The 27,391-nt window shown below is 47.4% G+C and overlaps 1 protein-coding gene across 12 annotated transcripts in view; it reads left to right on the plus strand.

Annotated features, from left to right (window-relative positions):
- The window catches only part of ADGRB1 (adhesion G protein-coupled receptor B1), a 283,514-nt gene that overhangs the window by 207,149 nt on the left and 48,974 nt on the right, over window positions 1–27,391 (plus strand). For 9 of the 12 annotated variants that reach the window (XM_032134553.1, XM_032134548.1, XM_032134575.1 and 6 more), the window contains 5 exons: window positions 7,932–8,035; window positions 9,154–9,249; window positions 15,474–15,576; window positions 19,804–19,954; window positions 24,813–24,882. In XM_032134553.1, coding sequence (XP_031990444.1) covers window positions 7,932–8,035; window positions 9,154–9,249; window positions 15,474–15,576; window positions 19,804–19,954; window positions 24,813–24,882 — 524 coding nt within the window. The remainder of the gene's footprint in view (window positions 1–7,931; window positions 8,036–9,153; window positions 9,250–15,473; window positions 15,577–19,803; window positions 19,955–24,812; window positions 24,883–27,391) is intronic. The other 3 variants (XM_032134586.1, XM_032091577.1, XM_032134584.1) reach the window with 2 other exon arrangements.

A 27,391-nucleotide genomic window follows, 5' to 3' on the forward strand; every position in this document is an offset into this window, starting at 1 on the left:
CTGCATGTCCACAGTTGACCTGCAGGCGAGCTGGGAAGAGACCCCACTCTCCTCCTTGGCGTTCCCTGGCTCCACACGCTGGTTCCCAAACCACAGCTGGCAGAGGGATGCAGAGTGACTCAAGGCTCTTCTCAGAGCTCCATAAAACTGGGATTTCAGTAGCTTGGCCAAACGAGGTGCAGTAAGAAAGGACAGGGAGCGAATAAAGCGTAGAGTGTTTTAAGGAATGATGGTGAAAAAGTTTGGGGACAGCTGGGGACAGCTGGCTGGGCAGGAGGAGAGTGGTCTTCAGCATTAATATGAGCCTGATCTGTCCATGCTTGACATCAGGACTGGACGTTGAGGCACTGGGAGAGCAGCCTGGGAGTTCCAGAGCAGCAGCGAGCTGACCATGGCGATGCTGACTGGCAGGTAGATAATGCCCACTGTTAACTCCTGTAATTCCCTGCCAGCCTGGAGGAAATTATCCTGACAGTTCCCATTAAGGAGAGGCTGCGTGACCACTCCTCTGCCCTGAAAACTTCATCAAGGCTGTTTACTAAAAGCAAATAGTCACGTTGTATCTTGCGAGCGGACTCAATACCTGCTGAAGACTTAGCAGTTGTTAATAAATAGTAGCGCGTTAAGACGTCTCTCTGGGTGTTTTTTGTGTGCTGTAATTACACAGAATTGCCTGTTTGACCAGCCAAATAACATGAAAAGAGCCCTGAGCTCCACAACTGCGTTCCTGATAATGGGTCACTATTAGCTTTGACATGGGAAGTCTCTGGTTTTGTCACGAGGGAAGCAAAGCGAGGTGGAAATCCTCCAGATCTGGCTCGCAGTGACAGGGGCTGAGCTGGGAAGGTGTCACATCTTCCAGAAAGAAGGTGTGAAAAGATGATTTATTAATGATCCCTTCATGCAGGGACCTCAAAGCGCTTCTCAGAGGTTAAATGATGGAGAAGGTTCTGGGGAGACCTTATTTTGATTGTTCAATGTGTGAAGTGCTATAAGAAAGGTGGAGAAAGAGTTCATTCAGGATAGAGTTAATTTTAGTAGCCAGTATGGAACTATATTTTGGGTTGTTGGGCACTGCCATTTGCTGGCATGGAGTGAGAGGATGAGGGAGAATGCTTTAAACTGAAAGAGGGTGGAATTATATCAAATATTGGGAAGAAACTTTTTCCTGTGAGTGTGCTGAGGCCCTGACACAGGTTGCCCAGAGAAGCTGTGGTTGCCCCATCCCTGGAAGTGTCCAAGGCCAGGTTGGATGGGGCTTGGAGCAACTTGGGATAGTGGCAGGTGTCCCTGCCCATGGCAGGGGGTTGGAATGAGATGATTTCAAAGGTCCCTTCCAACCCAAACTATTCTGTGGAAAAAAAGAAATATTTTGGTCCCTCCTCACTGCTCATCTGCTTTGAGTTGAGTGAGTGCTGTAGACTCTCTGACAATGCTGACCCACTAAAAAATCTCCTTTTCCCCCTGGCCCAATCCTGTCTTCCCTAAATCCCTGACATCCACCAAGAAGAGCTTGTGTCCTGCTCTGCCTCTCTCCCTGTCTTGCAATCACTGCAAGAAATTGCTGGTCCAGGGGGAGAAAACTGAGCTTTCCCTTGAGGAGGCACAGGGTACATGGGCATTTCCCATCCCAATGAAGTATAAATGTGATATCCACAGGGCCTGAGCCTGGATGAGAAGTCCTGACTCTGACCAAATTGGGGATTAAAAAAATCAGTGGTTTTTTGGCAGATGACAAGAGGAGATTCACCTCTTGGTCACTCCACCCTCCTGAGTTGTTTTCTCCAGCACTGACATGCACCCTTTTGTTCTGGAAGCTGTTTGCTTCTGTAAGTCCTGGTAAAAGCGCTATTTTCCAGCAATTTTAACAACTCTCCCTGCTTTGATAAGAGTTGTCCAACCAGCAGTGAAATCAATAAAACTTGGCTTAAAAAAACTTCACAGGAATGGTGAAAAGCCTCTGGGCCAGTGGCACAGCAAAACCATTCCTGTGCAGTTCTTGGAGTAAATCCCACCCAGCTGGTCCAGTTCTGTGTCAGGAGAGTGGAATGAGCCTCATTGCTTTGAGCTGCCTGTGAGGGCAGGGAGAGGGATTTGCTTGTCTTGCAAAGATGTAAAGGGCACTCTGATCACAGCCTGTGGGACAGTTACAAAAATTATAAAACCAAATTCCTCTCACTTGTGCCTGATGGTTTAACAAGGGGGAAAGATACAAACTGTAGCTCGGGAGGTGCAGGGAATAATTTAGGTTGGGAGAAGACCTCCGAGACTGTTGAGTCCAACCGTTAACCTGGTAGCACCACATTCAAGGCTAAACCACATCCCTAAGTGCAATATCCAGGCATTTTCTTAACACTTCCAGGGATGGAGATTCCATCACATCCCTGAGCAGCCTGTTCCAAAGCTTTTCAGTGAAAAAAATTTTCCTGATACCCAATCTAAACCTCCCCTTGTGTGACCTCAGGAAAAACAATGTCACCAATGGAGAGGTGTGGCTCTGGAATGGGCACCAGCGGGATGGGAGCTCTCCATCTTGGAGAATTCCCAAATCCAGACAAAGCCATCACCAACCTCACCTGATGTTAGTGGTGGTCCTGCTCCAAGTGGCAGATTGGGTTGTAAAGCTGTAGATGTCCCTTGCAACCGGTGCTTCTGCAATTCTCTGTCTTCATGAATCTTTAATTTCATATGTGGAGGAAGTCAGGCTCAAGGCAACTATTACGAATAGCAAACACGTTTCTAAAACCAAACAAAACCCAGCCCCCCCCCCCCAAATTCCAAACTCGTGTGCCTGTGTTTAATTTTGGAAAATTTAATTTTTTGGTGACTTTACTGTTGTGATGTTGTGCCTATAAATACTTTGTTTAAGCCTTTCTTGGTATCAAGGATGGAAAAAGCAGAAAGAACAGCTTGGTTGTAAGGTCTGGGGCAAACTGCACAGCATTAAGAAATACTTTGTTCTAATTGGAGCCTGTTTGACCCTGGAGCCAGAGCTGGGTAATGGAAAAAGCACAGCTCAAATCGAGTTGCTTTTCACAGCGTTCTGCAGAAAGCCAGAGAAGGAAAGGGAGAAATGCAGAGAATTTGAAAGGCGGAGAGCCAGAAAAATGCATTAAGAGCAAGAAGAAAAGGCAGAATATGCCATGGGAAATAGCCAAAGGAAGGGAGACAGAGAAGACAAAGGAGAGCAAAAATTAGGGAGAAAGGAAGAGAAGGAAGAAGAAGGAAGCAAGGTGAAATTGTAAAGGAAAGGAGGAGTGTCCTTCTGCCCTGCCAGGCAGAGCGATGAGGTGGCAGGACAGCGAGTGGCCCCAGGCAGCAGCGCTCATTATTTCCATCCTGGCTGATGTCATTGATTGCCTCCCTCCTCCCCTGCCATGCCTGGTGACAGAATCTCAGCCCTTGCGACTCAGAACAACCTGCTCTGTTCCCCACTGGCCCAGGGAAAAGTTTCCTTTCCAGCTCCAAACAGGCACAGCTTTGTCTGTGTTTCTGGGGGTTTTTGGATGACCCCTCTCAGCAGTTCCTCTCTGGGACCACCTCCAGTCCAGGCAGGTGGAGATCCTGTTCCTGGCCTGTCTTCTGCAAACAACCAGTTTGTCCTCAGCTGTGATGCTGGAAAAATCCCACAGGACTGTTCCCTCTCTTACCTTGACATTTTTCTGTTGGCAGCATCTTTACTTTTTAAACCAACCTTGATTTTCCCATTTTTCCTTCTTTAAGGAAATTTCCCTCGCAAGGCTCAGATCCTACAGCATCCAACCACCTTCTGTCAGGGGGTTTAATTAGTCAGAAAAAAATAAAACAAATGGTGATTTGTTTGCCGAAGGGAAGATGTGGTGGATAGAGAAAGGAGGATGGGGAGGACAAAGAAACCTTAGTAATGAAGGAAGAAAGCAGAATCTTAAGATACGGGGTTTAAGTCTTTGGGACTTATTTAGGATGACAGTAAATGGCCTCAAATTGCACCAGGGGAGGTTTAGATTGGGTATTAGGAAAAATTTCTTCATGGAAAAGGTTGTAAAGAATTGAAACAAGGAAATACTGGAGTCACCATCCCTGAAGTGATTAAAAAACGCGGATGTGGCACTGGGGGACATGGTTTAGTGGTGAACATGGTGGTAGTGTTGGGTTGATGGTTGGACTTGCTGATCTTAAAGGTCTATCCCAACCATAATGATTTGATTATTCCCAAAGGAGCAAGCTCCTCTTCTTCCTGCAGCCTGTGATTTTTGTGGTTATCCACCTTCCTGATGCCAACAAAAATCCCATCAGGGCTGCACCAATCCTTCCTTCTCTGGAGGCTGGAGGGATGAGCTTCATGGCGTCTCTTCAGCAAAAATCCTGCTAGACATGGCATTTGTGAAAATTTGTAGGACAAAGAAGGAGGTGCAGATCAGGGTCTTTTTTGTGGGATGCACTGCAGATGGACATCAGTTATTACCCCAAAGCCTGGCTTAAGCTTGACCAGTTGTCATTTGTGTAATGCCTTGTCTAGGAGCAAATATCTGACCTAGGCATGGTCCATGCAGAAGATCCTTACTTTGCTGCAGGATCTAGGAGAGGGTTCTGGGTGATGTGGGACAATGGGTAGGGAAGGCAGTGAGAGAATCTGAGGTCTTTGAGGGTGGAGGGATAACAGGGAGGATGTGGAAGGGAGGACAGCTGGGGTTGCTGTGTTGGGATTTAGGGATGCAGCCTGCTCGTCTCTCAAAAAGCAAACTGCATTCCCTTGGTGAACCTCGGATGGTTTAGGAACGAGTTACATGTCCGTCTTTCTTTGCTTTAATGGAGCTCCTCCCCCCCTTTTATCCAGTTACCCATGAAAAGTCAGTGAAATGAGACCTACTTAAATCAAATGTCACAATCGATGCTCATCCCAGGCCACCATTTGTGCGATGTGAACTCAAATTGCCATAAGGGGGGAACAGGGAGAGGGAGAGGCTTGGGGAAGAGCTTGGAGAGAGCAAGCAAGGAGCCATCCACGGCTGAGTATCTTGTGTTCCACAGTGCTTTTATCACAACCATGTGTCTCTGAAGTGGGACAGGGCTGTTGTCCACCAGGATTCTGCAGGGGGGAGAAATAAAGCTGTGGCTTCATACAGGACATTGCATCCATCTCTCCCACACCCAACCTGACTAAATCAGAGTCCCTTCCATGTTTCAATTTATAAGGAGCAAAATATGCAGTATCAGCACTCACCCTGCCTGGATGATGTCCAAATTCGATTTTGTTTGATGGAAGACAAAATCAAAGCATTGATATTTTCATTGAAATTTGTGTTTACCTCGTTCCCAAAAAACTGCTTCTAACCTTGCTTGAATATTTGGCAGGAGTAAATTCTCAGGGTGGGAGCACAGTCCTAGGAGTTAAAAATTGCAGTGATCCAAGTATCTGTAAAAGTTTAGGGGAAGAATCCACTGGTGAGCTGAAACATTTTTTTCATGAGCATTGTGGGAATCTCGAAGTGGAGAAAGATGCAGGATGGGTTGGTGAGGCTCAGGTTTCCTGTCCGTAGCTGGTGTGCACCCAGTGAAGATCCCTCAGACCACCTGTACTCCTTTGGGTGCCGGCTAGGCATTCAAGCCATTGAATGCATGTGACATCCCACCCTTCAGGGGAAGGAAGCACCCCAAATTTTTGGTCAGAAGGAATGGCAGAAGTCAGTGGCCACAAAATCTTCCCAAGTTTTATAAATGAGTTACAGATGGAAGTTGTTAGGTTAGTCCCTGATCTGGTGCAGGCACACAGTAGTGGGTTTTGGATAAAGGGGTAGAGTGGAAAGGAAAAGGGAGAGGGATTAAAGAGGGGGAGAGAGAAACAAAGGAGAAACAAGGAAAGGGAGAAAGAGAAATCACCAATGCTGGCTCCAGTGCTGGCTCCAGTGTTGATCCAGCTGATGGGGTGTCCAGGGTCCTGGGGTGCCCATGCATGCAGGGAGTATCTTTTACAGAGAAGTTTTCTCTACTCCGGTGATAAGTTCATCTCTTTGTATGCAAATCAGTTGTCATGCACAGCTTGTTCTTCTAGACCTGTGTGGAAAGGGGTCAGAGCCTTCAGGGATCTCGGGTGGTCTTGATCCCTCCTACAGTCCATGCCCTATTCTCGACCTCATTCCTGAGCCTGCACTGTGCTGTGTTGTGCTGATCTCCAGGAGCCAGAACCTGGATGTTTTTCCCAGAAAAGTGCTGCCCCTACCTGTGCATGGTCCCTTCTCCAGCCACATCCTGTTCTTGCTCACAGTGTGTTATTGCCAACAATCCTTGCTTGGCTCCATGACCATCCATGTTTGAGTCATACACGTTAATCCCCTTATTTTCTAGGCTTCTGCAGTGTGTCACTAAATTTTGGAAGTTCTTGTTCCATCCTTCCCGCCAGCTGCCATGGGGTTCCTTGCAGTGGTGTGGTGAAAGTTTAGTTCCTCATTATTTCCCCCCAGTTGTGAGAGGTGCCCTTGTTCAAAATAAGCAGATAAGGAGGATTTTCCCAAGCCCTTAAAAATTCAGCGATAATTCAGCTCAGACCTCTGTGTATCAGGGTGGTTCATCTCTTTTTGTGGTGGGCTCTGTAGAGTAACCCTGGAGTGACTGTGGGCCTTGAGTGAGTGGACAGAGGTTTGCTCTGCCCATGTGCTGAGCTGGCCAGGCTCCATTTAAACCCAGCACTGAGCCCTGCCTGAGGTATCTGGCTTTGCAGAAGGCTCAGTATCCTGGAAGAGAGCTGCTGTAGCCTCAGCTCCGTGGCATCCCTCTGACTGGAGGTTCAGGCTGAGCAGACTCATGCCTGCCAACAGGACAGTGTAGTCAAGGCATTAGAGGACTACCTGTTTCATTCCCAAATCCATGCATAATTTACGTTTTTTAATTTTTTTTTTATCTCCTGTGTTAAGCCCTTGCTGTGTCAGAAACCGTCTCATCTCCATGAGTGAGGCGTTAGGTGTTGGTGCTGTGCCGATCTAATGAAAACCTTGACTGGGCTCCCTCTCCTCTGCAAGTGGTGTAATCACCCTAAATAGAGGGTTCTTGGGTGTCTGCTCTCGGTGGGGCTCTGCCTCTCTCTGCCTTCCTGCCAGCAGAGATCACTGATGTGGAAATGGGAAATGTGCTGGGGGGGAAAAAAAAAGCCTGCAGCAGAGAAAGCCAAGTGGGATTGAGCTCCTCACTCTGAGCTGAGGACAGGGTGAGTTCAGTGATACCAGAGTGGCAGATGTTGGGTAGTTACAGCCACAGGATGCAGAGAACTCCATTAGAGAGGTTACAGCGTGGGTTTACTCTTGATGTTGCAAGAGCTGATGTTCTTTTATGTTCAATCAGGAAAAAAGAACCATTCCACACCAGGTTTTCCAGCCTCTGTGATCCCCTTCTATGCAAAAACGCCTTGTGTTACACTACCACTTGTGTGGTAGTGTAAGAGCAGTGAATTGATGGATAGTGGGTCCCTGGGGAGGATACACGTCTTGTTTTTCCTTCCCTTGCTTTATTTCATCCTTTTCCAGATGAATGTTTGTGGTTGGTGGAAAATTTTCACCTTCTTTTCATCCTCCACCCTTCATCACCGCCATCCCAGTAGAGCTTGTTTGTAATTGTTCTGTTATTGCTTCATTAATTATCTCCCCAGTTTCACACTGGATAGGAAGGGCCTGCTCCTCCTCTCATAACCCACACCTTTCACATGCCTGCCTTCCGTGGATATCAGAATTATTACCCACACTTGACACTGGTTTGTGGGAGCAGAATCAGGTCCTAAAAAAACCAACTGGGTCAAGCAGAAACAGATCCTGCTCTCCTTGCGTGTTTATTTGTATGCACAGTGCCATGTGAAGGTCAGCTGAGTGGACACACCAGCAAGTGGCGGGAAAGTCCTTGCCATGAAATTTTCCTGCTAGAACTGGCCGAGCTTATTTTTTAATGTCTCACTTTCTCTCTTTCAGAACATGGAAAAGGTGCTGGTCCCTTCTGTCACGTTAATTGTAGGCTGTGGAGTATCCTCGCTGACACTTTTGCTGTTGATTATCATTTATGTCTCTGTTTGGAGGTATGGCTTTCATTCTCTTCTCTTCTTCTTGGGGAAAGTAACTGTCTTTTGACCTACACGGATCCTGGAACGTTTGCTCTGTGGTTTTGGGTGTCTGGTGCTTGAGGAGGAACTGTTTGGGAACGAGTGGGGCCTGCAGAAAGTCATCCTGGTGGCTTAGCTGGCATTATTCTCTCCTTTCAGTGCCAGAGAAATTAGCAGAGTGAAATTAGGGCCATGCCCCCATGTAGGGACATTGTTCCATTTCCAAAAGCCTCGTGCTGGTTTCGATGCCTTTGTGTACCCCAGGAAACCTTGTCAGAGGCGAGGTGGACACGCACGGCCTCTCGGCAGGCAGATGCTGCTGCAAGGTAATTCTTTGGGAACATCCAAACCTCTGTGACCTGCCATGAAAACACCTGGCCTGAAGAACTGACAGAACTTTTCAGGAGCTTAATGATGTTAAACCACATCATCTAAATAACTCCCCAGCCTTTTAGCTACGTTTTGCCTTCAGCTTCAAGTGCATATGGGATCCCCCAGTACAGCCCATTGCTGACAGCTCCTGTACACAGGTCAGGTGGAACATAAAATTATAGAGGCTGAAGTGATTTTGAAGCAAAGCTTTGATGAACAATTGGCCCATGCCCCTGTTTGATATGTTCTGATGACTCTAAGCTGGAGGACCCGAGGTGTGCAAGGGATTTTCTCCCTGAATTGCCTTGAACAAGATCTGAGTTTATCCTGTGAGATCCACGTCTCTCCTAAATCCAAGGCAAACATGCTGAGACCTTCATGGCTCGATGCCAAGCAAAGACAAATCAGAATCAGGTGAATGTCTGTGAGATCCAAATGGAGTGGCTACAGGGAATACAGTTGGGTGTTATTGGTGATCCTTTTGGGAGAAGGGATCAGTGTGAGGTTCTTATTTTGTGCAGTGATTCTTCTCAGCAGGAAGGAAAGGGTAAATTCCATTTAGAGATTGAACTGAGATAACTTTTTCTACGTTTTGATAGAGGAAAGAAACAAGAGAGTAAAAACTGAGCAAAAATGCATCTTTTTTCTGTTGATACTGTGACAGTGCATAGTGGCTGGTTAATTTTGGCAGCTGAAGACTGATCATGATAACGTTTATCTAGAACTCAGGTTTTTCCGTGCCTGGGGTATCATTGGATGTGCTCAAGTCCTTGTCCTCTCCTGCTTTTCCTCAGGCTGGGCGGCACTGAGCAGCGCCGGTAGGTGGCTTACTGGGGTCACTGGTGTCAGGATCAAGTGGAAAGTTAGGATAGAAGATTAAAGAGCAAGCGTTCGAGCCTCACCCTCTCTTTCCTATCAGAAACAGGGTCAGGATCTGAAACCCAAGCTCAGACATGAGGTTGAATCAGTTTGGAGCATGCCAGAGCCATTTGGAATAACATGATGTATTTTTTTCCAGGACTGTGCTCCCCCCCCCCACCTCCAATATTTACTGTTATTGAGGACAGTAAATTGCCTGACCTGTTTCAAATATGTTCTGTTTAATTTCTCATTCCACTCTTTGCCTTATGCCTACACCCAAAATGATCAGCAGGAATGGGAGGACATGTTTATGGGAGGCTTGAATGGGTATTTCTGAGCTAGCCAAGGATGGACATGCATTTCCAAGTGATCCTGAGACCAGCTATATCTTGATTAAAGGGCTCTCTATCCTGAGTCTCTCTGTGTAAATATTTGTAAAGCATGATCAAGTGATCTCTAGAATTTCTCTTTGGTGCGCTGAGTTCGTTTCATTTCTTCTCTGTAGATCATGTTTTCATGTTTTCCAAACTTCACAGCATTCCCGTGGCTGAGCCCTGAGCGCTCTGTGTGTCCTTTTTATTTTAGGCATAGCTGCTGGACGTGAATGTGCTTTCCTATTAAGGGTCTCAGGAACATCGTATTCAACATTATCTCCTGGCTCCCACTTTTTTTTTGCCCTAAATGTTGTCTATTCTGATAGACAGCGGCTGGAGGAGTGCTTAGAAATGGAATCAGCAGTATTATTCCAACCTATTGTCCCTAAAACACAGGAGCAGCATCAAAGTGGTTTTTTTCCACCGTGCAGGGGAGAAATTCCTCATGTCCTGGCTGCCTGATCTTCTGTGTAGAGCACTCACCAGAGCTCAGCTGATTCGGGGAGCTTTGGCCGGGAAATTTCCCATTCAGAACTCCGGACAAAGGCATCTGGAGCATGCATCCATAGACCCAGCTTGAGTAGGAAACACTCCTGATGAATAAGCTCACTGAGGCTGACAGTCTGGAAGCTTTCCCAGAATTTTGCCCAGCTAGGGTTTGTTTGTATATATGGGAAGCAGAAAGGAGGGGAGGGTGAGAAAGAGGGAGAGGAACACGGTGAAGAAAAGGGGGCAGAGTAACAGGGAGGTGATCCCAGCTTCAGGCTGTGTATCAGGGAGGAAATGAATTTATCCTCCACTCCCTGTTGAAAACCCCCAAATAAAGGCTGCTCCTTGGTGGCACCTACTCAGCCACTGGCATGAATGGCACGAGCTTTTTGAGGTGAGTGATCACTTCAGACACGGCCAACTTGGCACAGCCCCGCTGGAAACTGGAAGTTGTTTCTGTTCGACGGCTGTTGGTGGCCTGTTGGTGGCCTCACTCCAGTTCCCAGCAGACAGATGGCTGCAAAAATCTCTGCTGCAGATGGTGCATCTCTGGCCTTATTAGCAGGCTCGACAGAGGGGTCAGTGACACAGTGGGCCACAGAAGTGGAGTGACCTTGTTCCATCTCGGCACTGACTGTCCTGGGTCACAGCTGGAGGCACAATCTGTGTGTGGGCCATGTGCTCCACCACCCGTGTGGAAAAAGATGGGAATCGCAAGAAAAAATTGAAAACTGGCATGGAAATGAAAAACTGAGGGGAAAAAACCCAACCCCTCAAGGGTCGGAACAGGTGAAATGACTCCTCTTTTCAAGCTGCTCCTTGACACGCTGGTATTTCAGGAGTGCCCCGATGTGTTTTCCATCCCTGAACTCATTGCGGCTCAACAGCCTCTGGAGTCAGCGACCTTTCCGTAGCACGGGGATCGATCCCTGCTATCGAGCAGCTCATCCACCAGCCCATCAGCATGTGGGGCACGGCAGATCTCTGTCCCTGGCAGCAGCTGGGTGAGTGCTGCATCACTGCTAGAGAACAGCCCGAGCTTTTCTCACTCCCGAGGATTGATTGAGTGGCTGTCAATGAGCTCTCAAGGGGCTGTTAACACTTGCTTTAAACGCAGGAGCTCTGCCTGTGCCGGGGATGCTGAGGGGATGCTGAGGGGATGCTGAGGCGCTCCTGGCCCTGGTGGGAGGTGGCAGGGATGAGTAAGTGGCTGTGTGGAGAGGGATGTGTGTACACACGGTGAGAAAGCAGCAGTGACTCAGTGTTTGTGGAGAGGAGTCTAATGGGGGCAGAGAAACAGACTGCGGGGTTTTCCCACCTTTTCCATCTGTCTCAGCTCGTGTAGGGCTTCCTGCAGTGTGTGGGGATCCTCTGTGGTGACCAGTGACATGGCTGGAGCTGTGTCAGGGGAGGGTTAGGTTGGATATCAGGAAAAGTTTCTTTGTTCAGAAGGTGGCTTAGCACTGGAACAGGCTCCTCTGGGCATGGTCACAGCACCAAATATTCCAGAGCTCAAGGAGTGTTTGAACAATGCTCTCAGGCACATATTGGGATTGTTGGGGTTGTCCTGTGCAAGGCCAGGAGTTGGACTTGCTGATCCTTGTGGGTTCCATCCAACTCAGGATATTCTATGATTGTAGGACACAGGCTGGAGCAGAAGTTCCCTAAATTAGCAGTGAGTTTTCCCTGGTTTTATGGCTGAGAACAGCATATTTTGATAAGTAGTCCATGTATCAGCAGAGGGGTAGCAAGGCAGCATCCTGGAGCAGCTCTGTTTTTGATGTGTTTTTGAGCAAAACCCATCAAATTCTATGTTTTTTCCCCCTCTGATACGAGTTCCTGACTTCTTTGGCCAGAGGGTTTGGAGAGGAATGGTGATTGCTTTTTGTGGAGCATCCTGTGCTGGAGAAGAGGAAATGGAAGGAAAAAAGCCAGCGTGGCAGGAGGTCTTCTTAGCATTCTGACTGAGCAGAAACTTAACAAGGAAATGCTGGGATTCCAGGTCAGGCTACCAAGGAGGACTCTGGAAGAATTGCCCAGGAATGCAGGATTGAATTAGAATGGTCAGAACTCAGCTGCATTTGAAACTGGCCAGGGATGTGAAAGGCATCAAGAATGGGTTCTGTAGGTGCGTCAGCACCAAAGGATTTCCCAGGGAAGTGTTGGCCTGGTGTTGATTGGGACAAGCAGCCTGATGGATAAGGATGTTGAAAAGGTGAAGGTACACAGTGCCTTTTTGCCTTGTTCTGCTGGCAAGGTTGGCTCTGAGGCACCCAAATTCCTACACGAGGCAGAATCCAGGGAAGAAAATGCTTCCCACTGCCAAGGAAAAGAGAGACAAGGACAGTTCTAATTATCTGGGCGTTTGCAGATCCATGGAGCAGAACAGGATGCATTGAGGGAGATGTTTGGTGTGACTGTGGAGCCACTGTCTGTCATCCAGGGAGCTGCCTGAAGGCTGGAAGAAGGCAAATGTTACACCCACCTTTAAAAAGGGCAAGGAGAAGGATGCAGAGAACAACTGACTGGTCAACCTGAACGGCCCCTGGGATGATTAAAGAGCACGTAGCTCTAAAGGTTATTTCCAGGCAACATGATGGACAAGAAAGTGATTGGGAATAGGCAGCAAGGATTTGTGGAGCACAGATTGTGCCTGGCTGCCCTGTTTCCCTTTTGGGATGGGGTGACTGGTTACGTGGACAGTGGGGGGAAGCAGCTGGTGTGGATTTTGACATTACCAAGGCCATTAACGCAGCCTCCAAATGTGCAATTATGCACTGGATGGGTGGCTTAGTAGCTGGATGGAATTCCTGCAGGATTTCAGGGTAATGGTCAAAGGTTTGAAGCTTAATCAAGAGCTGGTCACATCTGCCCAGGGTTGGTACAGTGGCCAGCATTGTTTAATGTCTTCTTTAACAACCTGGACAATGTTTGACACTCCTAAGGCCACGTCTGGGAAAGGTGCCCAGTACTGGATTCCCCCAATACCAGGGATACCAGCACATGGGGGCAAGTCCAGTGGACGCTGAGGGAGCTGGACAATGTCAGAGGAGGCAAAGGCAGCAAGCTTGGAGAAGAGGAGGCTGTTAAGGAGGAGTCATGGAGCAGTCAAACAACTTGCAGAGGTAGGCAGGGAAAGGTCTAGAGGCACCAGCTGCAGCAGGAAAAGACCCAGCTGGATATAAAGCAAAATAATCCTTCACCACAAGAGCAGTTAAGTTAAGCAGTTTAGTGCTATAATCAGTCAGCCAAGAGAGGTGGTAGCGTTTCTGTTCCTGGTGATTTTCAAATCTTGATCAGACAAGGCCCTGAGAAACCTGATCTGACTTTGAAATCAGTCCTTTTTTTGGGCATAGGATTGGACTGGGAACTTGAGAGGTTTTTTTTTTTCTCCCCAGCCTAAATTATTCTGATTCTGTTCATTGCCAACCCACATCTCGTTCTTTGGAGGTTCAGGGATCTGGAGAACAAGAGAAATTCTCAGGGTGTGAAGAGAAGCAGGGAAAAAGAGAGCTGGTTTAAGGGGGCTTAAGGGGGGGAAAAGTCTTAAGACAGCTGGATTATCTCCCCTTACATTAAAATACAGATTTATGGTCAAGTCCTTTTTTTTCCTTTTTCTGACCAGTGGAGACTTAGAAGTTCATGTCAATAGCAGTGGGATCAGGGTGTTGCTACACAGATTTATTCCATCTCCTTCCCACCGGGACAGAGTCCAAATCTCCCTTTCTACCCCTTAGAAGCTGCTGACTGGAGATTTGATGTTTTACTTCACACAATCAAAGCACAAGAAGTTTGATCTCTCAGTACCCTCCAGCCGCAAATGGAGCAGGGTCCAGGCGATGCCCAGCATTGTGTGGAGCCCAATGAAGTCAGGAAATTTGGGCTCAGCTTGGCTGTGAACGGAACCAGAAGCTCATTTTGCAGCCTGTCAACCCAGTTTCTTGCTGAGCTGGGATCCTACATTTTGCAGCCTGTTCTGGGGCTGGGAGAGTTTCAGGGAGAACTTCCTATAAACCAGATTTTCAACTGAGTAAGTAGGGATTCATGCTACCTTTGTTTTTTGGGTTTTTGTTTTTTTGCATTCAGGAAAGCATAGCCTCACCATTCATGTTTGTATGAAGGTACGGCTCAAGGCAAAGTTAAAAATCAAAGTTTCACAGCCTTCATTAGGTCTAAAGCACACATTTACCCTTGGCAGAACACACATGTGCAGTAAACCCATCCTGCCCTCCTCATCAGAAACTCAAAACTCTGCAGCCAAGGCACGACCAACTCGCTCTTGCTAAAATTAATTAATGAAATTAAATTCCCAACATAAATTGTTGATGTGCTGGAATATAGGAAATAATCCTGCATTAGCCTCCAGGGATGAGCTGGTTGATTAATACATCTGTTTCTAATTTATATAAGCATCAGCATCTCCTCTCGACTCATCTGGCATTCAGGCAGGGCACTTGCAGCATCTCTGAGATAATTCACGTGTGAGTGTTGGTGTGGTCAGATCTCGAGTCAATCCTTGAGGACCTGCACTCCTGCAGTTCCCTTTTCATTTTATTGGGTACATAAAAGTGCCTTCAAAGAAGTTTCCCTCCGTAGCCAGTGGTTTGAACTGGTTGTGGTGCGCTTACCTCGGCAGCCAGCTTGGTGCTGCGCTGCAAATGAGAAATGACAAATCGCTGGCTCCTGCAAGGTGCTGAAGGCAACAGCTCCCTCACTGCTGTCCCTGATGTCCCAAACCCACAGCTGCAGTTACGTATTTGGCCTAGTTCGGGGAAGTGGTACCAAAAAAAAAAAAAAAAAAAAAAAAAGAAAAATATTTTAAAAGCCAGAAATGCTTCTCACAACTTCTCACCTCAGGAGGGGTTGTTAGGCTAAAGGAAGGGGAATGCTGAATCACACACACTTTGTTGTCGAGGCGCATGTGTTTGTAATCTGCTTCCATCGCCAGCATGCCTGTGGCTCTTCTTGGTTGGGAATCTTTTCCGTGTGTTGCCTGTTCGTTTTCTTTCAAGCTCCTTTTCAAGCCCCCCCCCCTTCCAAGCGGGCAGAGCTGATGAAGATTTGCAGCACTCTACTGTTTTAGGAGGGGCTCAGACTAGGCTGGCCCCTCGTTTGTTGGCTCCTAACTCCAGCATTGATGGAGGATGATGGAGACATCTTCTCCCCCTCCCTCCCCGCCTTGTTCATGTCTGTCTAGCACATAAAATCTGCAGGAAATTGGCAATTCTGTAGAGCCTGGCCTGGATTGCTGCTTTTCAGAGGTCACCCAGGGCAGGCTGTGACAGGGTGGGTCTCCCTCCCCTCTTCTCTCGCTGCAGGTACATCCGCTCGGAGCGCTCCGTCATCCTCATCAACTTCTGCCTCTCCATCATCTCCTCCAACGCCCTCATCCTGATCGGACAGACCCAGACCCGGAATAAGGTAAGGGATCTGCTGGGGCTTTGTTTATTTGTTTGCTTTCCCCCTGATTTAGCACTGAAATGATCCATTCAGGCAGTGCTTCCTCATTTTTCCTCCATCTGTTAATTAGCGACATGTCAAAGACATGGCTAAATGGCAGATTTCAATTTTCTCTCTCGCTCTCTCTTTGATAATTTGTCAGCATCCTCAGGGCTTTGATTAAAACCAATGTGATATTTTTGAATATCTGCCTAGAGTAGCTGGCACATGGCATGGTGAAGAAGCGTGGTGATTTGCAAGGCTTTAACCGTTTTATTTTCAAAAAAATTACAAAGACAGATTGAGAAAAAGCTTTAAAAAAAAACCCCAAACAAACAACCTCTCAGCTTTACATTTATTTCTCCAGCAGTTTTTATACTCTGAGCTGAAAGTACTTGGCAGATGTTAGTGAACACGGACACAAAACTGTCCAACCTTTTTTGGGGATGGGAAGCATTGCCAGATGCACTGTGAGCGCTGCAGGGCCATGAGGGACTCGTAGCAGATCCCAGAGTGATTCCAGCAGTCCAGGCAAGACCCAGCGTGGTTTTCCAAGCCATGAGCACTGGTTGCTCTCTTCCCACAGACCCAGCTGGAGAGGCATGTGTTGCCTCCACGACTTTTTTCCAGCTCCAGCACTTTCAGGATCCCCTGGCATGACAAATCACTGCTCACCGTTAGTATTTTCCTGTTGTAAGTTTTCCCATCTTCCCAAATGCTCCAAACCATGATAACTGTTGAGCCAAAAAACGTGAAGCAAGACACCTCCTCCACTCTTTCTGCTGCCAAAATCGCAATCAGAAGTCAAAAATTAGTTACTGCTTAACAGTAACCAGTGACCAGCTGGGTTTTTGAGCCCCTGCTTTGGCAGCATGAACGTGGTGTCACTTCTGGAAGCATATTGGGAAGAAGTTCTTCCCTGTGAGGGTGATGAGGCACTGGAGCAGGTTGCCCAGAGAAACTGTGCCCCATCCCTGGAAGTGTTCAAGGCAAAGTTGGATGGGGCTTGGGGCAAGGAGAAAATCTTCCTGTCCATGTCACAGGGTTGGAACGAGATGATTTTTAAGGTCTCTCCCAAAACTCAACCTATTCTATGATTTTATGATTCCTGCAGAGAAGCTGAAGGATTTAGGGAATCACGGACTTATTTCTATGGAAGGCCTTTTGGGTTAGGATTAGGTTGTTTTAGGAAAAGCTTTCCAGCTGCTGGAGCCCTGTGTGTGTGTGGAGAAGTGTGGAAACAAGCAGCCAACTCTGCTCCTGCTACAAAGTGCCCTTCAGAAATTCCTTTTCCAGAGCAGAGTTGTCTTTCATTGCCAACATAGATGGCAGGAGGTGGAGAAAGGGTGAACCAAGCTCCTGCTTTCCTTGGTGGTGGTTTCTGTCGCACCAAACATGTGCTGGGAGCTTCTTTCCATGGAAAGAAACACAGGGATGCTCAACAGGACAAACCATGGCTGGACCTCCTCTTGGGTGATTCTTCTTCACCTCAGGACAGGAGCTGGATGTGTTCCTCCTGTCCCACCCCCTCCAGAGCCCAGTTATGAACCCAGGTTCTCCCTGGTGCTTTTTTGTCCCATGACTCTGTGAGTTCACGGTCGGAGCTGTTGGTGGGGATTCGAAGCTCCCGGCAGTGATGGCAGGAGGCAGATTAGCTCTTTGCACATCCATATGCATGAAACCCCAGAAATAGCGAGGTTATTCTTGGATTTCCTCTCAGCCATCTAGTAAACAGTCTCTGGCAGGCAACAGAGAAAGAAAACTATACAGAGGAGAGATGAAGGAGCGTAAATTAAGATTTTATTCACATTCAGTTATCGATAACAGAGCGCCTTAAAATGTTGGTGATTGATTTATAACTGCGGCTTCTCCAGGAGATTTCTGCGGTACCGGCTTCCCCTGGAAATGTCAAATTCTCCCTGGATTTCCATCCGTGTAACCTCAAAGGCAAGATTCCACGCCTGGATTTGCTAAGCTTTTTGAAGATGAAAGGCCTGGGAAAAGGCTAAAAAAAATTACAGTCAGCAATCCAGGGATACAGAGGAAAGGGATGCTGCAGGAAGTGGCCGTGTCTCCGAGGCTTGTGCTGCAAGGGAACAGATTTCTCCTCTCAAAGCAAAACAAGGACTAATGGCCTTGACAGACTGACAAGCTCTGCTGGATCTTGGGACATCATATCCCTGTGTTTAGCCCAAAAATGGGGATTTTTGGTCTTCCCCACAAGGAAGGGAAAACCTGCAGCAGAGGTTGCAGAAGCAAGTATTTGCCTGCCTATCTGTTGGCCAAGTTCATTTGAGGCGATGGGTTCATCCTGGTCCAGCTGAGATGTGCATATTTCTCTTGTCTTCCCCTCCTCTCTTCCTCCCTTTCTATCAAAGCTCCTCATCTGAGAAAAAAAAACCAACCCAAATGTATCTCTGTGGTGTTAAATTGTGAAGCAAAGCTTTTCTTTCCCTTTTACAAGGAAGAACTGTGTTGGTTCGAAATAAAATCCAAAAGGCAACATGAACAGTGTTGTACCTGATATCAGCCAAAAAAACCCCAGGTTTCTAAAATAACAATCTCTTAAAGTCCATTCCAGGAAGTATCCTCTGTTTGTAGCTGTTTCATGTAGCGTTTGTAAGCTGATGAATAGGAACCACCTTTTTTAGGATTCTTGTAAAATATGAAAATTACTGGACCTTTTCATGTTGAGCCATGTTATTTGTGCTGATCTGACATCCAGAATCCACTTCTAAGCAGAATACGGAGGGACTTGGTGTCAAATGCAAATCTGGAATTAAAAAGAGAGTTCCTATCTCAGAGAACGCACGGTCTTGCTTTTATTCATAGCCTCTGATAACGTCGGGTGGTGCCAGTGCATGAATCTAGAGCGACCCGATAAAATCATGATAAAAGCCACTCTCTGCATGAGAGCTCTGGGTTGAAAGATGCTGGTGGTTGAAAAAAGAGAAAAAAAGAGAAAGGTTCATTGACCGTAAAGCCAAGTCCGTGTTTGCCCATATCACTCAAAGGAAAGAAATTCTTGATTAAAAACCTCCCCCTCCCCCAAATGCCTGAAGCCATGTTTTTTTTTTCCTCCAGAGTCACTTTTAAAATCTATTTGCCCTCCCTTCTCCTTGTGAGCCACTGGAGTTTCTTCCCATCATTTTCTTCTCGAGTACGTTGATTCACAGTTTTCAGCTCACAGATGGGGGAAAACTGGCTGAGTTAAACAGAGCGGCACCAATTTGCACCAGTGAAAGATTTGGCCTTGCTGAGTTAAAACAAAGACGAGCTTGTCAGCTTTCCAGTCCATCTCCCTGGCACTCTGGGGTTGTTCCTCATAATGCATTTGCCAGTTCTTTCCCCAGTTTAATTTTAAATGGCTTAAGCTGCCTGCATTTCCCTTGTGAGATTTCCCCACCAAGTTGTAGAGCTCACCATTATGAAATTCTTTCTAATCTAGGGGAGATTTCTTTCTTTTTCTTTTTTATTTTCTCTCTCCTGTCTGCTGGTAGTTTATGTGCTTTTGGACAGCTGTGCCCTCATGTTTGCAGTCCTTTCCCAGCCCCTGGCAGCCGTGGTTTCATGCAGCTCTCATGGCTTAGCTCTTTCACTCAGTGCTGTTTCCCTGGCAGGGGCACCATCCAAATTGCCTTCCTCAGATTTCATTTCCATGGCTGGGCTGCCAGGGACGTGGTGCTTTGCAAACCTTTTGAGATGAGATTAGTGCACTGTTTACTAACTACTTCATCCCCCCTACCCTGAAAGGATCGTGGCAGTAGTTTGGATGTTTTGGAAATTAAATAAATCCTGCTGAAGCCCAGAAAGCACCAGCATGGGACGTGTGCTCAGACCTCTAGTGGAAGGTGTCCCTGCCCATTTTGGGGAGGTTGTAACTAAATGATCTTTAAGGTCCCTCCCCACCCAAACAATTTTGTAATTCCACGATTCTTCTGAAGTGTTAACCTTGGCCTTATCTTAGAGCTCATGCTTAAGAGCATCCAATTTCCAGGTAGTATTTAAATTTAAAGCTTTGGTCTTTGCTAGGTCAAAGCTTGTGGAGGAGCCTGCCCGCCCCTAAACTGCATTTCCGTGTCCTGATCTCCCTGACTTTTTGTTCCAGAGCCTGGTTTGGAAGCATCTCCCCTCACCTTCTGCTCTGCTCCCCGCTGCTCTCTCCGCCTGCCGCTCCTCTCACGTGTCCTCCTTTCCTCCTCTCTCCAGGTGATCTGCACGCTGGTGGCGGCTTTCTTGCACTTCTTCTTCCTCTCCTCTTTCTGCTGGGTGTTGACCGAGGCCTGGCAGTCCTACATGGCCGTGACGGGCCGGTTACGGAACCGCATCATCCGCAAGCGCTTCTTGTGTCTCGGATGGGGTGAGGACTCGGGGGCTGCGGAGCAGAGAAGGTTCAGGCTACAGGAGAGACCAGTGCTCCTCAGGAGGGTGCTTGGAACCCTTGGAAGGGTTTCAAGAAGGGCTGAAATGGTTAAAAAGCACAACCAAGAGCCCTGATGTTGAACCTCCTGCCCAGTGCACTCAAAAACAGAGGAGTCGAGTTCAGGTTTCAGAGGGTGCTCTGGGGGTGGTTATTCCTGGGGTTGGGTCTGTTTCTTGCTTTCTATTTTTCTCTCTGTCTCCCTCCGTGTTGGATGTGTTCCACTGGTACATGGTACCAGCCAAGGGAATCCTGGTCTGGATCAGCAATGCTGTGGTCAGCAGGACCAGGGCAGGGGATTGTCCCTCTGTGCTGGGCACTGCTGAGGCCACACCTCAAATTGTGGGCTCAGGTTTGGACCCCTCACTACAAGAAAGACTTTGAGGTTCTGGAGGATGCCCAGGGATGGCAACAGAGCTGTGGAAGGGTTTAGAGGACCAGGAGCTGCTGAGAGAGCTGGGAAAGGGGCTCAGCCTGGAGAAAAGGAGGCTCGGGGGGACCTTCTGGCACTCCACAACTCCCTGATGGGAGGGTGCAGCCAGGTGGGGGTCAGGCTCTGCTCCCAGGTAAAAGTAATAGAACAAGAGGAAATAGCTCCAGCTGCACCAGGGAAGGTTTAGATTAGATATTAGGGAAAATTTCATCGCTGAAATGATAGCCAAGCATTGGAAGAGGCTGCCCAGGGAAGTGATGGAATCACCATCCCTGGAAGTGCTCAAAAACACATGAAGAAGTGACATTTCGGGCCGTGGTTTAGTGGTGGACCTGGTTGGACGCGATGATCCTCGAGGTCTTTTCAACCTTATTGATTTTATGGTTCTAAGATTCTGCAGAGCAACCTGGAGTGAAGCAAACTCTGAAATCCTGTCTCCATGGCAGCAGCGCCTTTTGGAGACAAATTAACTATGAGACTGCTGCAGATGCTTGCAACTAATTTTTCTCCCTCTGCCTCTGCCGTATGTTTAATTTATTAGCCTTAAATGATGCATTCTGTAGTAGAAAACAAATACAAACCCATAAACCTGGGCTTTCAAAGCGATAACAAGGGTGTGTTTGAAAGGAGCAGCGGCACAAAAAGTTGCTGAGAAGCGAGGAGGCAAAGGAAAAAAAAAAGGAGTGTGGCTGAGCTCTGTTAATGTCTCATTTTACTACTGAAGCCTCACAATTTACCCCAGGCAAGAGATTTCTGGTGCTTACCAAGCACCCTGATGTGATTCATTCTGGAGCCATCCTCGTTGCAGCACCTTCATCCCTTTAAGTTTTCCCTGCTAAGCTTTTGCTTACAATGGAGAATAAATTGTGTTATTAAAATCGGGGGTTTGTGTGTAGCAGGAGCAGAACCACAATACCTGCAGAGCACAGGCTGCAGGAGCCTGGGTGTGCTCATGCATATGTTTATCCCTCCTTGGTGACTCCAGCAACATCAGGGATATCAAATGTAACAGACTAATAGCTTTCCTAGGTAATAAAAAGGGATTTTTCCCCCCTGGTTTGTAAAAGCTGGGACAGATGGGCGTGTTAGCTGAGGGAATTTTGGATGAGCAACACTCACATTTGTAGTCTGTACGGATTAAAAAAAAAAATTAAAAAATCCCCCAACATGTGTAGAAGCATAATTTGCACTGCTAGGAAGATGTAGTCAGCTCTGAGCTAGGATGCACTGCTGATAAATGATGCATAATAACCATTTGGAGTAGGTTAGGACAAGAAATGAAGAACACTCTCGCCTATTAAGGCAGCAAGGGAATTTGGGATATTTAGCATCCTGCTAGACTTCAGCTGTAGAGCTGGGATTAATGGCACTTGTAAGAGGGAAGAAGCCAAAAATATGTTTTAAAGAGCATAATCTGAAATAATTAGCACAATTCACTTTGTCATGGGTTGGTTCTCCCCCCTTTCCCCTCTTTGCACATTTGCATTTCTCTAAACCCTTGTTCGAGACATCTTTGCCAAGTTCTCAGCTGCTCTCAGCTGTAGCTCATTGAAGCTGCAGAGAATTTCAGCAGCAGGGAGGATTATTTTTCATTTCTTTGGTCTCCTCTTGGATGTGCAACTTCGCAATTCAATTTTTAAATTATCATTAGTAATAATAATTGTTAATAATTGCTTCGCATGCTTGGGCAATGCTCTCAAGTTCATGGTGTGACTCTTTGGGTGATCCTGTGCAGGGTCAGGAGCTTGACTTGATGATCCTTGTGGATCCTTCCAATTCAGGATATTCTCTGATTTAAAATAGGCAGATAAATTGTTCTCTGGAAACAACTCAGTCATCATATTTAGCCCCAGTAAAGAAGAAATATTTTTTGTCAGGATTTTTATGACCCTGTTACAGTTTCCACAGCTGGATTTTTAATGCTGCCATAGCTCAGCCTCTGAGTGGGTCTTCAGCTGTTTATAACAAGAATGGCTTTTGGGAATTATTAGCAAACATCTTCTCCAGTGGAACATGATTAACACATGGCCTGATTCTCCTCTGACCTGGAAGTACAAAACTCTTTGAAAGAGGTTTTCAGTGGATTTACTTGGAACTGTTAAACTCACTTTGTGCAGAAAGCCCCCAAAGCATTGCTGGTACTGTCTGTAGCGCAGGTGTATGGAACAGGACAGTTAGGAATAAATTTCTTGACAATAATAAAAAAACTAGGTTGAAATTTTATTTTTTTGGTGGGTTTTTTTTCAATCCAATCCCATCTAACTTCGCTTAGACTTTGACAGCTCTCCCAGGGCTGCACCTCTCATTATGATGCTCTTTGGCTTAACTACCATGACGTAGCTGCCACCTGTAGTAGCTGCTCCTTGTCCAGACCCATTCCCAGCCCAAACTGAGGCTTCTACCCGGCCTTGGAACAAGCCAGTCCCTGGTGATGCCAAGTTCACAGCCCCACTCTGGATTTCTGCATAATTATCATGTCGGAGAGAAGCACTTTGCAAAGAACAAGTTGTTATTTTTGGCAGAGTCTTTTCCAAATTTCCTCTTTCCCAGGGTCTCTTGCACCAAGCTGTATTCCTGAAAATGTCCTTTCCCATGTGGTTTCTTCCCCTGGGATGCCATATCGATGTCACCATAAGGAATGCAGCAGCCAGGATTTATCCAGATGAGGTGTGAAGGAGCATTAGCAAGAGGAGCAGGAGCCAATGAGGGAAAAAGAATGAGAAAAAAGAGGAATAGAAAGGGAAAAGGGAAGGGAAAAGGGAAGGGAAGGGAAGGGAAGGGAAGGGAAGGGAAGGGAAGGGAAGGGAAGGGAAGGGAAGGGAAGGGAAGGGAAGGGAAGGGAAGAGGGAAGGGAAGGGAAGGGAAGGGAAGGGAAGGGAAGGGAAGGGAAGGGAAGGGAAGGGAAGGGAAGGGAAGGGAAGGGAAGGGAAGGGAAGGGAAGGGAAGGGAAGGGAAGGGAAGGGAAGGGAAGGGAAGGGAAGGGAAGGGAAGAGGGAAGGGAAGAGGGAAGGGAAGAGGGAAGGGAGGGAAAAGGGGGAAGGGAAGAGGGAAGGGAGGGAAAGGAAGGGAAGGGAAAGGAAAGGAAGGGAAAAGGAGAAAGAGGAGAGGAGGAGAGAGAGGAGAGGAGAGAGGAGAGGAGAGGAGAGGAGAGGAGAGGAGAGGAGAGGAGAGGAGAGGAGAGGAGAGGAGAGGAGAGGAGAGGAGAGGAGAGGAGAGGAGAGGAGAGGAGAGGAGAGGAGAGGAGAGGAGAGGAGAGGAGAGGAGAGGAGAGGAGAGGAGAGAGGAGAAAGGAAGAAGGAAGCAATATTAAAAGAGTTGCTTTTTGACCCACTGCCTGTTGGGTTTGGACTGATGAAACGTGACCTGTGCTTGGAAATCTCACATGGGAAGAGAAGCACTTCCCTGTAGGATAACCCTCAAATGCTCCACATTCCAGCCAGCTTGGCCCTGTGGCTCCCAGCTGCTGCAGAGCCTCACTAAGAATCACTCTCAGGATGGTTTGTGTTGCTGAGGGACCACCTTCCCAGAGGATTGTTGTTTGGAAGCTGTGCCTGCACATTCCTCAGATCTCCTGCGGTCGCCTGCCATGACCTCTGCAGCTCACAGATTAGTAGGGCCTTGTCAAGGGGCACTAATCCCCTTGGCTACTGATCCTGCTGATTCTTAATGGGATTTTCCCATCTTTAGCATTGAGACAGCTTAATTCCTCCTGCCACGAGGAGCAGGGCTATAAAAAGCCACGTGGAGACCTCCAGAGCTGAAGAACCTGATGTTGCGAGCCGATACCCAGACATTTCTGTAAGGAAAGGGAAGAGCTGGACTCTAAACCTCCACAGATCCTAGAAGAGACCTGAAGCTCTTTCTCACTGTTGTTCAGAGGAACCTGCTCCTTCACAGATCTTGGGGGACCTGTTTGGGATAGGGAAACTCAGCTTTTGTTTCCTTTTCTGTCTCATTTGGGGCAAGATTTTGGGTCGCTGATCCTACACTGAGTGCAAACAAAGCTCTTGATTTTTGAGTTCTTTGAGTTGGGTTGTGGTTGAATATTCCAACTTCAGAGACATCCTGAAGTACCCAAGAATAAAATAAATCAATTTTATGCATCTGCATCTACTGTGAGACCCCCCACAACTGCTGAGACCACAACAGAGCAGGAGCTGATTACAGTTCATGGTATTTATTTAATTAACAGAGATAATTAAGGTTCTTACTTTTGATTCTGGGGGTCCTGAGTTCAGTCTCTGACACAGAGCCGGGCTGGAATGGATGGTGCTGGAATAACTCTGGAAAAATGGGGAATATTGAGTGGGAGAAGGGCTGCACACGTGATTAAATGATCGATTTCCTCCTGTTTCATTTCCACAGGGCTCCCTGCCTTGGTGGTTGCCATTTCCGTGGGATTTACTAAAGCCAAGGGATACGGCACTGTGAACTAGTGAGTAAAGGATTCCTTTTCTCCCGCCTGTTTTATCCTCCATCCTTTTTGTCAAAACCCAGCCACTGGCCCACAGGAGACAGACTGGGAGCGAAATTCCCATGTGCAGGACATCTCTTGCATCCCTACCTCCTCAATCCGTCATCTGACCGAGCTGGATTGTGTATTCCGTTGAAAACAAGTTTATAGAGACTACTTAGGTTTAACTGCTGTATTTATGACATCACTTTGATCTAAATACCTTTTACTAAGAGCTTTTTAATGTATTTTTAAGGGAAAATGTGGAATATTTAAAGTTTAGGATGTTTAAAAATTAAAACCAGCTTTTTTTTTTCCTCAGTCTGTTTTTATGCTAGATTGGCCTCACCTTTTCAAAACAGCTCAGCTCAGTTTAAGGCAGCAGAATGAGCCTGACTTGTGGAAACCAAGGCTTTGACACCATCCCATGTTTGCCTGTTTTCCAAATTCCACAGGTTTTGTCTTTAGGAAACTTTTAAGTGCTCATGATGAGGGAAGGAAAACAGAGGAGAAATAACGGAAGAGGTAAAAAATGCATTAAGGCAAGGCTAGGCTCACTCAGAGCTGAGCATTAGCACAACTTTAAATGAAGAAGAAAATATGAAATATTATTTTTTCCATCTGTTGTTAAAAATCTTAGAAATTTCATGCATAGTGACAGTTCAAGGATAATGTTTTTTGTAGCAATAAGTCAGGCTCTTCCCTACTGCATCCCATCATTTTCCAGAGCCTTCCTGGGCAGGGGTTTGCATCCCACACGGGCAGTGTTTGAGGCTGGAGCTGTTGATGTGGCCGGCAGCAGATGAGGCTTCGATCGTCCCACTGAGGAAATGTCACATGGAGCCTCCTGCTCTCCCTCGATTCCCACCACATCCTGCACACCCACAGCCAAATGGTCCCGGGTTTGCATTTTAATTGCAGGGGAGAATTCAAGCAGCACAGCAGCGTTTTCCGTTTGCTTTGCAGCCTAAATTCCTGCACGACACAGGGGGCTCAGGACTGGGGATTTCTCGAGGCAGAATTCCTGAAGGATGCATTGGCTGCACCTGGCTTGCCTGTCCCACGTTCAGCGTGTGCTGGTGGAGAGGGACCCAGTGCTTGCTGTGGGACTCAGGAGAGGACAAAACACAGCCTGGTTTGCAGAAGCATCACCGAGATCCCAAATTGATTCCCTTTGGCTTTTCCGTGGGTTAGCTGCTTCTGGCACTTTGCTCCAGGCACATCCATGAGAACAATTCATAATGAACAAGCCTCGGGGCGGGGTGGGAGGGAAGTCCTGGATATTCCTCCTTCTTTTTTTGTCTGTAGGCTGGTGGGAATTGGTGCAAAAAGATTTGTGGCTTTTTAAAGGGTTTTGTGGTCAACGTTGACCACACAAAAAATTCCTGGGCGGGGAAGGGAGGAACATGCAGGAAAGAACTCCCTGGCATTTTTCCCTGGACCACTGTGCCAGCATCTCCCACACTCCAGACTGCAGCCAGGAGGGTGACAACGTGTGACAAAACCTGCTGGGCTCCTGCTTTGCTCTCACATTGGCACAGGGTGAGGTGGCCAAGAGGCTGGGCTGACTTTCCAGCGTTCCCAGGGGCTGCCTGGTCACACCAGCTCTCCTCCCTTTGCTGCCAATCCTCTGACTCCTTTCAGCCCGGAAGACTCTGTCACTCCTTGCATCCAAGGGCTGGATGCCAGGGGATGGAAGGGGGTCTTGTGCTCCCAGCCAGAGTGACACCATTTCCCAGCTCTGCTGTCAGGGTGTTTTGTCACCAAAATTGTGGTGGTGGGGCCTTCACACCCCAGCAAGTCCAGTTTGATGAGCTGGGCTTCAGTGATCCTTGTGGGTCCTTTTCCAGGATATTCCATGGTTCTGGGTTTCCTCTTGTCTTCTTTCCATGTTTCCCAGTGTGTGGTAAAGCTGGTGAGTCCCACCAAAGTCATGAGGAGAACAACAGTTCCTCTCAAACTCAAAGATCCCATTAGACATTCCCAATGCTGCCATCTCACTTTAATTCCACACTTTGGTACCTTCTAGTACCTAAAAGACCTACAAGAAGGCTGGAGAGGGACTTCTTCCAAAGGCATGTAGTGACAGGACAAGGGAAAAAGGCTTTGAGCTGGAGGAGGATAGATTTAGATTGGATATTGGGAAGAAATTCTTCCCTGTGAGGGGGCTGAGGCCCTGGCACAGGTTGCCCAGAGAAGCTGTGGCTGCCTCATCCCTGGAAGCGTTCAAGGTCAGGTTGGACGGGGCTTGGAGCACCCTGGGATAGTGGAAGGTGTCCCTGCCCATGGCAGGGGGTTGGACAAGATGATCTTTGAGGTCTCTTCCAGCCCAAACCATTCCATGAGTCTATTAATTCCTGCTGGAATTGGCTTTACCAAGAGCCAGAGGTAAACAGAGCTCACTTGCAGTGAGTGGTGGGTTCACGAGCCCTGGTGCTGAATAAAATGGTGCTGAACATCTCTGCCATGAGAGTTGCATTTACACTTTGGT

This window comes from Corvus moneduloides, chromosome 1 (genome assembly GCF_009650955.1).
Source record: "Corvus moneduloides isolate bCorMon1 chromosome 1, bCorMon1.pri, whole genome shotgun sequence".
Lineage (NCBI taxonomy): Eukaryota > Metazoa > Chordata > Aves > Passeriformes > Corvidae > Corvus > Corvus moneduloides.